We start from the raw sequence: 13,848 nt of genomic DNA on the forward strand, positions 1-13,848 counted from the left end.
ACACACACACACACACACACACACACACACACACACACACACACACACACACCTTAGTGCTGAGGGATAAAATAGCACCTTGCTTCAAATCTGTTTTAACCTCCTTTGATAAAAAGCAAATGTCAGTCAGTATCTGTCAAACACAGGTGACAAACATGAACATTTAAAAAGCTCACAGTAATTCTCTTCTGATGGCCAGAGTGTCAGGGTACCAACATGACACCCTGGGTAGAGCTGTCATCCCTGGCCTGATCTCCCCCACTCCCCCAGGCCACTTGGAAGACAAGTATCAAGTGTGCAAAATTTGAACACGATATTGCACTCTTCTCTAAATTGAGGGATATGATTTGCTATGCAGCTGTGAGCCAGACCACTAAAGGGTCCTAAGAGATGATAATATTTTCCTGGGGAAAAAAAAAATTTTACTGGTTAAAATTTTGACCAATTGGTAAATACCTTGTAAACACTTAGATTCTCTTACCATGTCCATATATATATATATATATATATATCCAGAATTCTCTATAAAATGGAAAGTCACAATGCCTTAGGCTTATGCAAAGCTTAATCATTTGTAAGAATCATTACCTTTGATAACAGCTTATCAAATAGGCTGTCCATTATCGCCACAAGCTTAGCTGATATTTCAGCTATATGGTCATGGTAATCCTGTAATTAGAAATAATACTGTATTTTCAAGTTTCCTAAGTCATATTTCCAAAATACTTAACAATTAAAGAATACATTTGTGAAACTCCAATAGAAAACGGGTGAAGAGTACCTTGGTGATGTGATCAAAATGCCTAAGCATGCTCCATTGCTTAGGGGGTAGTCGAGCTTCAAAGTGAGCCCGGATCACAGGGATGTAGTGCACGATTAACTGCAAACACCGTGAAGAGAGGGCTGGCGTGGAGGAGCAGACACACAATGGAGAACAGAGACATTAGTTGATTTTACCTGTTATCAAATTAAGTAACAGCTTTCACATTAGTTTTATACAAATTCCAGCTTATTTTACAAATGAAAAGCGCCATGGCAGAAGGCAGCATATTTCATTTTGCACAAGAAAACGATTTGGCAATGAGCATGCTGCTTTCCACTGCACCACGAGCGGCCTGAGGACAGCGGCACAGCTGATTCTTCCCTCAAAGTACTTTTTAATGCATATTTCCTGAAACACTTTACACACGCTGTAACAGTTCACAAAGTGACACATCTTCCATACAACTTGGAACAGTGGAAACTCCCTGAAACACACAAATGCCCCTGCCCCCGCCCCCGCCGCCGCCGCCGCTGCCACCACCACCACCACCACCACCACCACATAAAAGGCTAATGTGGCACCTGCCACTTTTACAGGCTCTTATCTGAGCCACACAAATATGAGGCATAAAAACATAATACAAAAGTGACATCATTCTAACAATTCAGTATGGGAATTAAATGTAAGAATTCATACCCAGATTTTTTGTAGTAATCGTTTTCAGTCCAACAACTTGCAATGCACCAGCTCCAAGAACTAACTGGCAACTTCTTGAATTGAAGTACTACCAAAGGAAGAAGGAAAATCATTCTGAGCAGTTCACTGAAGTGCTAACTGCCCCCAGACACAATACATTCCTCCTCTGCTCACCCTCTCATTACAGACCATGTATTTAGGCTGTGGTTGGATTTTTTACATTTAATTTTACTTTTTTAATAAGAGACAGGTCTCACTCTATGGTGCACACTGACCTGAATTCAATATACAATCCAGGCTGGCAATTCTCCTGCCTCAGCCTCTCAAGTGCTGAGATTAGAAAAATGATTCATTACAATGGCTCGATGAATGTTCTGGTAAAAGCAGTTATAATTATTTATGCATTAATGAAAAGGGAGGCAGGACAGGTATACTCAGTATTGGCTTCTGGCAGGAAAAAACCTGAGAAATCTGTATTTTATGTGTGAGTGTTTAGACTGCAGTTATGTATGCACCATGTGCATGCCTGGGATCTACAGAGGTCAGAAGGAGGCAATTAGCCCTCTAGAACAGCAAGTGGTTTAAGTACTGAGCCCTCTCCCTAGCTCCAGCTTCAGTCCCTCCCAGCAAAGTCCTTTATTTTTCTGCATGTGTATTCACATATGTATGGTGCCTCCAGGCCCATCCTGTTTTTATGTGAGTGCTGGGGCCTCACAACACTCTGGTCCTCACACGTACACAGCAAAGGGTTTTCTCCACTGAGATCACTAGTGGAACATTCTGCTCTCCTCCCTCCTGTGAACTCTTTCAGACCCCTAGCCTACCTCCATTCCTAAGTGTCAGCACCCAATACCCAGAAAGGCATCTTACCTGGAACCCCCAGTGGCCACACCTATCAGGTCCACAGAAAATTTTCTATCAGACAACACAGAGCCACTACACTCTCCTGAAACCCAAAAAGGACACAGAAACCAAGGAACAAAACACTTACCCAACAAAGACAAGAGCAGATGTCAGCGCCTAGTCCCATAACCAACCTGCTCTAAAATGCCTATGTGCCAGTGTAAACACAGTCACTAACAAATAAGCAGAACAATTCTGTCTCCACCAGAGCTCAGAAACCCTCCCAAAATTGGCTCTGAATATTTCAACACAGTCGAAGCACAAGAAAAAGACCTTAAAACAACCTGTATGGACACAATAGAGGTTCTTAAAGACGAAATGAAATGATTTCCCTTAAGGAAATCAAGGAAAACATGAACAGTGGAAGGAGATGAATAAAACTGTTCAAAATCTGAAAATGGAAATAGAATCAAAAAAGAAAACCCAAACTGAGGGAATTCTGGAAATGAAAATTTTAGGAATTCGAACAGGAACTATGGAGGAGAAATAAAATCTCAGGCACTGAGAAGGAACGGATACACCAGTCAAAGGCAATGTTCCATCTAAAACATTCCTGGCACAAAACAGCCAGGATATTTGAGACACTCTGGAGAGACTAAATCTAACAATAATAGAAATAGAGGAAGGACAAGTAATCCAGCTCAAAGGCCCAAGAGATATTTTCAACAAAATCATAAAAGAAAACTTCCCTAACCTAAAGAAGAAGATGCCTATAAAAATACAGGAGGCATACACAACAGCAAATAGATTAGACCAGAAAAAAAAGCCCTTGGCACATAATAACCTGAGCATTGAATGTAAGACCAAAACAAGAATAGTAAAAGCTGCAAGGGACAGACACCGAGTAACGTATAAAGACAGACTACTAGAATCACACTGACTTCTCAATGGAGACTCTGAAAGTCACATGGGACTGGACAGATGGGCTGTGGACTCTAAGAACACAGATGCCAGCCCAGTGACTACACCTAGCAAAATTTCAATCCCCATAGAGAAAGAAGATAAGATAGGCCATAATAAAGTCAAATTTAAGCAATTATCTACAAACCCAGTCTTTCAGAAAGTGCTAGAAAGAAAATTCCAACCCAAAGAGGTAAACTACAACCATAAAAACACAGGGAATAAATCATCTCAGAGTAGTAAAATCAAAAGAAGGAAGACCCACCACCACCACCACCACCACCACCACCACCACCACCAACAACAACAACAACAACAACAACAACAAACTAACAGGAATTAACAATCATTCGTCATTGATCTCTCTTAATAGCAACAGGCTCAGTTCCCCAATAAAAAGAAAGAGTAACAGACTCAATGTGAAAACAGGAACTATCCTTCTGTTGCATCCAAGAAACAGAACTCAACATCAAAGATAGATATTACCTCAGGGTAAAGGATTGGAAAAAGACATTCCAAGCAAACAGACTTAAGAAGCAAGCTGGTGTAAGCACTCTAATATCTAACAAAATAGACTTTAAACCAAAATTAAACAGAAGAAACAGGGAAGGACACCATATACTCATCAAAGGAAAAATGTGGTGATATTATGTTCCCCAAAATATTGTGCACCCTAATAAACTTATCTGGGGTCAGAGAACAGAACAGCCACTAGACATAGAGGCCAGAAAATGGTGGCATTCACACCTTTAATCCTATCACTTGGGAGGCAGAGATCCATCCAGATCTCTGTGAGTTTAAAGCCACACTGGAAACAGCCAGGCATGGTGACTCACTCCTTTAATCCCAGGAAGTGATGGCAGAAAGGTATATAAGGTGTGAAAACCAGGAGCTAAGCTGGTTAAGCTTTTAGGCTTTGAGCAGCACAGTTCAGCTGAGAATCATTTGGATGAGGACTCAGAAGCTTCCAGTCTGAGGAAATGGGATCAGCTGAGGAATTGGCAAGGTGAGGTGGCTGTGGTTTGTTCCTCTTCTCTGATCTTCCAGCATTCACTCCAATACCTGGCTTCAGGTTTGATTTTATTAATAAGACCTGTTAAGATTCCTGCTACAGAAAATTCCACCAAGAGAACATTTCAATTCTTAACATCTATGCTCCAAACACAGAGGCACCCAAGTTCATAAAAGAAACACTACTATGTTTAAATCACATACTGACCCTCACACACTGATAGTGGACGACTTCAATACCCCACTATCACCAACAGACAGGTCATCCAGACAGAAACTAAACAGAGAAATGAAGAAACTAAAAGATGTTATAAGCCAAATGGACCTAACAAATATCTACAGAACACTTCACCCAAACATAAAAGAATACACTTTCTTCTCAGCATCTCATGGAACATTCTCCAAAACTGACCACATATTCGGTCACAAAGCAAGTCTCAACAGGTACAAGAAAACTGAAATAATCCCTTGCATCCTAACAGGCCACCATAGATTAAAGCCATATATCAACAATAATAGAAACAACAAAGCTTACAAACTCGTGGAAACTGGACAACTCTCTATTGAATGAAAAACGAGTCAGGATAGAAATTAAAGACTTTCTATAATTGAATGACAATAAATATACAGCATACCCAAACTAATGAGACACAATAAAAGCAGTTCTAAGAGGCAAGTTCATAGCACTAAGTGCCTTCATAAAGAAATTGGAAATCTCAGATGAGCAACTTAACTGCACACCTCAAAGCTCTAGAACAAAAGAAGCAAGCATATCCAAAAGGAGTAGACGGCAAGAAATAATCAAACTCAGGGCTGAAGTCATTAAAATAGAAATAAAGAAAACAGTACAAGGAATCAACGTAACAAGAAATTGGTTCTTGGAGAAAAATCAGTAAGACTAACAAACCCTTATACAAGTTAACTAAAAGGCAGAAAGAGAAGATCCAAATTAATAGAATCAGAAATGAAAAGGGGGCATAACAGACACTGAGGAAATCCAGAGAATCATACAGCCAATACTCCATCAAATTCAAAATATAAAAGAAATGGATAACATCCTCAATACATACCACCTACCAAAGTTAAATCAAGATCAGATAAGCAGTTTAAATAGACCTATAACACCCAGTGAAATAGAAGCAGTCATTAAAAGTCACTAAACAAAACAAAACAACAACAACAACAAAAAAAAAACAAACCCAGGTTTTAGCTAAAAGATGGTTTAGCACAGAAATTCCACCCGACTTTCAAAAAAAGTTAATGCCAATACTCATCAAATTATTTCAAAAAGTTGAAACAGAAGGAACATTGCCCAATTCATAAAATCAAGGCCATGATTAACCTGCTACCTAAACATAAAGACTCAATAAAGAATTACAGACCAATTCCCCTTATGAACACAGACACAAAAATTCTCAATAAAATACTTCCAAACCGAATGCAAGAACAAATAAAAAAGATCATCCACCATGATCAAGTAGGCTTCATCCCAGAGATACAGGGATGGTTTTATAAAAATCAATAAATATAATCCATCATATAAACAAATTTAAAGACAAAACCCATGTGATCATCTCATTAGATGCCAAAAAGGCCTTTAACAAAATCCAACCCCCCCATTCATGATAAAAGTCCTGGAGAGATTAGGGACACAAGGGACACACCTAAACATAGTAAAGGTTGTTTACAGCAAGCCCACAACCAACATGAACTCAAATGGAGAGAAATTCAAAGCAACTCCACTAAAATCGGAAACAAGACAAGGCTGTCCACTCTCTATATACCTATTCAATACGGTCCTTGAAGTCTTAGCTAGAACAATAAGAGAACTGAAGGTGATTAAGGGGATACAAACTGGAGAGGTAGACATCAAAGTATCTTTATTTGCAGATGACAGGACAGTACATATGGATCATAAAAATTCTACCAGGCAACTGCTATAGCTGATAATACTTTCAGCAAAGTAGCTGAATACAAAATTAAGTCACAAAAGTCAGTGGCTCTCCTCTATACAAATGACAGACTAAGAAAGAAATCAGAGAAACAACTTTCACAATAACCTCATATAATAGAAAGAAATAGAAGAAAATATTGGAAGATGGAAAGATATCCCATGCTCTTGGATTGGTAGTATCAACATAGTAAGAAGCAATCTACAAGTTCAATGCAATCCCCAACAAAATTCCATCACAATTCTTCACAGACCTTGAAAGGACAATTCTCAGCTTCATATGTATGAAAAAAAGAAAACAAAACAGGATAGCTAAAACAATCCAGAATAATAAAAGAACTTCCTGAGGTATTTCAAGCTATACTATAAAGTTATAGTAATAAAAACAGCATGGTGTTGGCATAAAAACAGACAGGTGGGTCAATGGAATTGAATAGAAGACCCCGGCATAAATTCACACACCTATGTACACCTAATTTTTTTAAATAAAGAAGCCATAAATACACACTGAAAAAAGCCAGCATCTTCCACAGACTGGTTATCTACATGTAGAAGAATGCAAACAGATCTGTATTTATCACCCTGCACAAAACTCAAGGCCAAGTGGATCAAAGGCCTCAACATAAAACCAGAAACCCTGAATCTGACGGAAGAAAAGGTGGGGACCAGCCTTGAACTCACTGGCATAGGAGACAACTTTCTAAAACAGAGCATCGTTGTGCAGGCACTAAGATCAACAATTATGAAACTGAAAAGCTTTTGTACAGCAAGGGACAGCATCATTCCCACAAAGTCATAGCCTACATTCTGTGAAAAGATTTTTACTAACTCCACATCCAACAGAGGACTAATATCAAAAATATATAAAGAACTCAAGGAACTAGATATCAAAAAGCCAAATAATCAAATTAAAAAATGAGGTGCAGATCTAAACAGAGAATTCTCAATAGAGGAATCTCAAATGGCTGATAAACACTTAAAGAAATGCTCAACATCCTTAGCCATTGGGGAAATGCAAATCAAAACTACTTTGAGATTCCATCTTACACCTGTCACAAAGGCTAAGATCAATAACACAAGTGACAGCTGCTAAAGATGTGGAGCAAGGGGGATACTCCTCTATTGCTGGTGTAAGTGCAGACTTAGACAGCCACTTTGGAAATCAGTGTGGTGATTCCTCAGAAAGATGAGAACTGACCTCAAGATCTAGCTATACCACTCTTGGGTATATACCCAAAGGTTGCTGCATCATACCACAGAAACACCTGCTCAAACCTGTTCATTGCTGCGCTATTCATAATAACCATAATTCAGAAACAACCTGGGTGTCCCTCCACAGAAGAGTGGATAATGAAAATGTGGTACATTTATACACTGGAGCATTACTCAGTTGTTAAAGAAAAATAACATCATGAGCTGGGAGTTGGTGGTGCACATCTTTAATCCCAGCACTCTGGAGGCAGAGGCAGGCAGATCTCTATGAGTTCGAGGCCAGCCTGGTCTACAAAGCAAGTTCCAGGAAAGGCACAAAGCTACACAAAGAAACCCTGTCTCAAAAAAACCAAAAAACAAACAAACAAAAAAAAAAAAAAAAAAAAAAAGAAAGAAAGAAAGAAAAAGAACATCATGAAAATTTTGTAGGCAAATGGATAGAACTCGAAAAAGTCGTCCTGAGTGAGGTAACTCAGACCCAGAAAGACAACCATGGAATGGAATGTACTCAATTTATATGTGGATCTTAGCAGTTAAATAAATGATAACCAAGCCACAATTCGTAAACTCAGAGAGGTTAGTATAGAGGAAGGGATGGGGGGAGGGTCGACACCTGGATCTCCTTGGGAGAGGGAAGCAGAATAGATTTTATGGGTGGACCTGGGGGTGGGGGAACTGGAAAAAGAAGGTGGAGAGTGGGGGTAGGGTTGAGGGAGGAAATGTAGGAAAGACAGCTGTAACTGAGGGGCATTAGAGGGTAGTATGGAAACTCAGTGCAGTGGAAACTTTCTATACTACATGAAAATGATTCTAATGACGTTTCCAAATAATGAGGGAGACAGAGTCCCAACTGGCCATCTCTTGTCATCAAACGAAGCTTCCAGTACTGGGACTGGGTTATATTCAATTGAGTTATTGGCCCAAGGGTTACCATGGAAATCCCCCAACAACCCAGGCTGTTGTCAAGACTATAGGTTGCTGTCCACAAACTGACAACTCACTGAACATGAAGAGGTCAAGTTGGTGCACAATATACATGGAACCTTCACGACTACATTCTAGTGTCTTTGGTTCAGGAAGATACTCTGCAGGCTACTCAAAGAGAAAAGTAAACCCCAGTCTAACCACAAATCCTCTTATCTGCAATGCTGTCTTGCTTGCAAAATGTGGTAGCAAGCAGAGCTTGTTGGAGTAACCAGTGATGTCTGCGTTGTCTTAAGGCCCACTCCATGAGATGGAACCTAGAGCTAACACTGCTTGGGTGCCAAAAACCAGAGACCAGATAGCCCAGAGACCTAGGGCAAAAAACAAATACTACTGGCCTTCAAGAAAAAAAACCCACAAAGGTATGCTAGAATGACTCCTAAACATACTCTGCTATACTCATAAATCAATGTCTTATTCAGCCATCATCAGAGAAGGTTCCTCCTGCACCAGATGGAAACAATACAGCGGCCCACAGCCAGATATTATGAAGACAGACCTTGGAACACTCAGCTCTAAATGGGATGTCTCCATCAAATCCATCCTCTCAGACCTCAGGGAACCCTTAGAAGAAGAGGCGGAAAGAGTGTAAGAGCCAGAGGGGATGGAGGACACCAGGAGAACAAGGCCCTTGAATCAACTGAGCAAGGCTCAGATGGCCTCACAGAGACTGAAGCAGCAAGCACAGGCCTGCCCAGGTCTGCACCAGGTCCCGTGTGTATATGAAAGCTTTCAGTTCAGTATTTCTACAGGACGCCTGAGAGTGTGTACAGGTGGGTCTCTGATTCTTGTGACTTCTTTTGGGGTCTTTTTCTTCTGTTGGTTTGCCTCGTCCAACTTCAGTGTGGTGACTTTTGTTTTATCTTTTATTTTGTTATATTTTACTGTTATCTCTTAGAAGCCTGTTTCTGTCTCTAATGAGAGACAAAAAGCGAGTGGATCTGGATGGGAAGAAAGGTGGAGAGGAAGTGGGCGGAGTAGAGGGAGGGGAAACTGTAATCAGGATATATTATATGAGAAAAAAAAATCTATTTTCAATAAAAGAGGGAGGGGAATAAAACCTTTGTTATACTAGCACATAAGAATTCACTAATGTAGCCGGGCGGTGGTGGCGCACGCCTTTAATCCCAGCACTCGGGAGGCAGAGGCAGGCGGATCTCTGTGAGTTCGAGGCCAGCCTGGTCTACCAAGTGAGTTCCAGGAAAGGCGCAAAGCTACACAGAGAAACCCTGTCTCGAAAAACCAAAAAAAAAAAAAAAAAAAAAAAAAAAGAATTCACTAATGTGAATTAGCTGAAATCATCACCATTTCATCACGTTAATGGTTCTGGAAGAATGATGTTAAGAAAAATCTCTGACTTGAGTGAGCCAAAGCTTTAGTGAGAACTCTTGCCAGGTACTGGAAAGCAGTTCAGATTCGGATCTGAATGAGTTGAGTCATGTTCAGTCTCCAGTATCATTTACAGCTCTATGGATGTGAGACCATGTGAGCACACACATGTGAGACATGAACACATGTGCACCTCACACTGAATATGGAGTGCACAGCACGCTGCCCTTCTTGAAATACAACCATGACAGGTATCATAAACCCCTACCTTAAAGATAACTTGGTAAGTGTCTTAAAGGTTAAAGATTAGTTAAACTCTAATGAATGGACTCTTCCAACTATTTTTCAAATAAATGGGAAAAACTGTACACACCTTCAGCAAATCTGTCAGACGGGTGAGCATGTCAGTGGTGACAGAGGGGATGTTATCCACACACTGGCAATATTCAAGGATGATTCTAATTAACAGCAAAACAGTTCTAGAAGGAAAGGATGCACAGACACTCAGCAAGAAAAGTCACATAACCAGTTCAAAACATCTACGGAGATATACCAACCTTGGCAGCTGTGTAACTTCAGAGTCAGCGACAAGACACTGACGATGAGTATCGTCAGACTCTGTGCTAGAAACACCATTCTCTGTATGGCTTTTTTAAAAAAGATGTATTTAGTTTTATAATACATAAATGAGTATTTTGCTGTCATGTTTGTCTACACCACATGCATGCAGTGATCACTGAGGCCAGAAAAGGGTTTTGGATCCCCTGGCGTTTACCTGGAGCTAAAGATACTTGCTAGCCACCATGGGTTGCTGGGAACTGGACTTGGGTTCTCTGCAAGAGTAACAAGGGATCTCAACTACTGAGCCATCTTGTCGGCCCCTCTGCATGGCAATTTTAAGCAAGTCTTTATTATACACAAGTATTCCTTTTTGGGGGCAAATCAGAAACACTGAGAAAAAGACTAGCCAGTGGTTCTGTTCACTCATGTAAACAATCCTCAATTATAGCTCTTGAATTAATGAAGGGACGTTAGTCCAGATTTTCTTAGTGAGATGGAAAAGAATTTATAATGCTCTAAGGGGAACACAATGTCCTAGGAGGTTTACTAAGTGGTCACAAAAAAATGAGAAATTATCAGTTTAATAGCAGGGCATATCACAGTAGAAGACATGTCATTGGAGGTTAAATACAACTGAATTAAGAGGGGGGAATGACTTATTATAAGACATCTAAATTCATTCAGCTGTTCAGAAATGAGAAAGTCACGTTAAATAATGCTTTATAAAAGTCTGCAAGATATTAAGAACTAAAATTCAACAGAAGCATCTAACCTCCTAAACTCATCTGGGAGGCTTCATACTTAGTCTAGAGTCTGCTGTGTGTGGCATGTGTCCATCGCATATCTTTATAATCTTCCTCGGAAGATGCATTAGTCCCCTAAGTTCAGTCTTTTTGGCAACAATCTCTTCCTAAAGAGCCAAGAAACTAGCCAAGGGGACCATTTTCAACAAGCACATAAAATGTAACTGGCTAACAAATCATTAAAGACAGAAATGACACTTCAATGGAGGGATGAGATTGCAGGGGTTGAAAACAGCTTTGCCCTCCCAGAGAGAAGCAAGGATTCCAAAGAGCAGAAAGGAGTGTTGCTGTTGTTTCAGCAACTTGAAAGTGACGAGGACGAAGCTTCCAGCCTAGGCACCCTCTGTACAGCTGCCATGGTGCTAAGAAAACTGAAAACTGGAAGTCAGTAACTCCCTCACCTCTGCAGAATGCAGAGTTCTACCAGGGGATCAGAGAGACAATTCGACTGTATACATTATTGTGACAAGGCACTACTTTCTTTATGGAGAGAACATCTATTTCAGAAAACAGTGACAAGAAACAAAGATAATACTTAAATTGTTCAATGCTTTAAAGACAACAGTGAGCTTAAAATTTCATAAAAGGCACACAGTAGAGATGACAGTATGTTTCCAGTTAACCTGAACTGGAGATATGTTTATTGACAAAAGAGCAAAAGACCCAATATCTACAATGGCAGTGGTGAAGTGTGCTAAATAATACATAGAACAGCAATAATTTTAGAGATAGAACTGTTTGTGTTTTGACTAGAACTACTATGCTATAGAGAAAAAGGGGTAGTAGCAAGAGCCTGGTGTGGAATAATGGTAACAAGCAGTTACTACAACGTTTCCTGTTACATGAGAAAATCAGGGCCTTTCTGTGAGCCAGTGTCCCTGATGGATAAAGCATACTACAGAACAACAAAAAATAAAAGAAGAATCATAAAACTTCCCTTAAATATTTTATAGTTTTTAACATTGGTACTCCAAAATTTGCAATTCAATCCAAGGGAGAGCTAGAAGGCAGGTTTCAAAGAGAAATGTGCTACTCACCCAACAACAGCATACTGGTGTCCCTCCACAATAAGGACTTCAGCTGGTTTCCTTTCTTCTGTAGCTAGGAACAGAGCACACAAGAAAGGTGGGGCTAGGCGGAAACCCTGACTGCAGAAGACGGGAACTGGTAGTTCCCACTGAGAACCCAGCTCTCTTTCACTTCTGACGCGCATGCCTGTGGTGTCTTGGAAGCTGGACTGTGAAGTGTGGGCATCAGCTAGACTTAGAGTGGAGTACTGGCTGACGACCTTGGCCAATGCCTTAAGTCCTCTGCAGTTCAACTCTGTCTCTCGGGGGAGTCCGAATAACAGGAATAATGATTAGAAACTGCCTGTCCTCTGGGTCTGGTACACAGGAGATTAGGAAGTCGTTCTTTTTAAGTTAGACTTAGTTTAGAGGCAGAACTAGCATTTTACCCAGCTACTTTTCATTATTAACATTAGCCCTTAAGATTTCAACCCAGAAATTAATTTTCAGCATGTGATATTTCTTATCACTGTAAAACAAAATGCAGCATTTTGAGGTAAAAAGAAAAATAAGTTAGATCACTGGCCTGGAATAGCCAAATTAATTAGCTTAACAAAGGCATATTATTATGCTTTTCCTAAGTTTCAAGTTTCTGAACACTTAGACAAAAGATTTACTTCCTCTTTTCTTTCACGCAAAGAAGTGAGTTCTAATGACAATGCAGCTTGAATGTAGGTCTATGTGTCCTGTGGTGGCAAGCACTTCCTTAATTACTTCTCTATTCTGCAGCAAGTGGAGAGCAGAGCAGGGGAGGGAAGGGTCCCTCTGCCAGTCTGCCTGACTCTGAATCCCTGCTCTCCCACTCCCTAGGTCTGCAACTCTATAAGCTTATTTGCATAACCTCGCTGTGTTCCAGCCTCCGTATTTGTTAAACAACCTAGTTTGCAGAGTGTCGATGATATAATATCTGTAAACTGCTGTGGATGATTGATTGATAAATAAAGTGCTGATTGGCCAGTAGCCAGGCAGCAAGTACAGGCGGGACAAGGAGAGAAGAGAATTCTGGGAGTGGAATGCTGAATGAGGAGACGTTAGCCTGCCTTCCAGGGAGCAACATGTAAAGGCAACAGGTAAAGCCATGGAACACATATAGATTAACAGAAATGGGTTAATTTAAGATATAAAAACTAGATAGCAAGAAGCCTGCCACGGCCATGCAGTTTATAAGTAATATAAGTCTCTGTGTGTTTACTTGAGTCCAAGTGGCTGGCCACAGGGCCACGGGAGCTGAACTGAACCAGGAAACTTTAGCTACAGTAAACTGCTTCAAACAACAATGTGTAGCACCAAATAAGCACTCAATATTGACATTAGTTAACCTTTACTTCTCTGGTACCTACACCAGTACCTGGGAAGTCAGTGAACTCACAATGGAAAGAGGCGTAACAACCCAAGATCCTTAGTCATAAGGACTAGCAAACCTGAGTTTTAACAGCACACACTCGTGTTGTTGAGCAAGGCAGCTCAGGAGGCCAGGGACAGAAACCATGTCTACAAAAACTTCCACCACAAGAAGCTCCAAAGAAGTCAAAACTCTTAACTTTCCAGGAAAAAATAAATAAATAAATAAAAATTAAGAACAAAAAACACGGTTAATGGTTAATGTATCTATATGTATAACTTTATTTGGAAAAGCATTTGTTTGCATGAAGTGGAATGGAAAGACTA

The 13,848-nt window shown here is 40.2% G+C and overlaps 1 protein-coding gene across 2 annotated transcripts in view; it reads right to left on the reverse strand.

Annotated features, from left to right (window-relative positions):
- The window catches only part of Vps54 (VPS54 subunit of GARP complex), an 87,546-nt gene that overhangs the window by 11,519 nt on the left and 62,179 nt on the right, over positions 1 to 13,848 (reverse strand). For both annotated transcript variants that reach the window (XM_028876326.2, XM_028876325.2), the window contains exons 16-20: positions 12,151 to 12,214; positions 10,123 to 10,228; positions 1,460 to 1,547; positions 782 to 903; positions 589 to 669 (exon numbers count right to left, since the gene is read on the reverse strand). In XM_028876326.2, coding sequence (XP_028732159.1) covers positions 589 to 669; positions 782 to 903; positions 1,460 to 1,547; positions 10,123 to 10,228; positions 12,151 to 12,214 — 461 coding nt within the window. The remainder of the gene's footprint in view (positions 1 to 588; positions 670 to 781; positions 904 to 1,459; positions 1,548 to 10,122; positions 10,229 to 12,150; positions 12,215 to 13,848) is intronic.

This window comes from Peromyscus leucopus, chromosome 10 (assembly GCF_004664715.2).
Source record: "Peromyscus leucopus breed LL Stock chromosome 10, UCI_PerLeu_2.1, whole genome shotgun sequence".
Classification (NCBI taxonomy): domain Eukaryota; kingdom Metazoa; phylum Chordata; class Mammalia; order Rodentia; family Cricetidae; genus Peromyscus; species Peromyscus leucopus.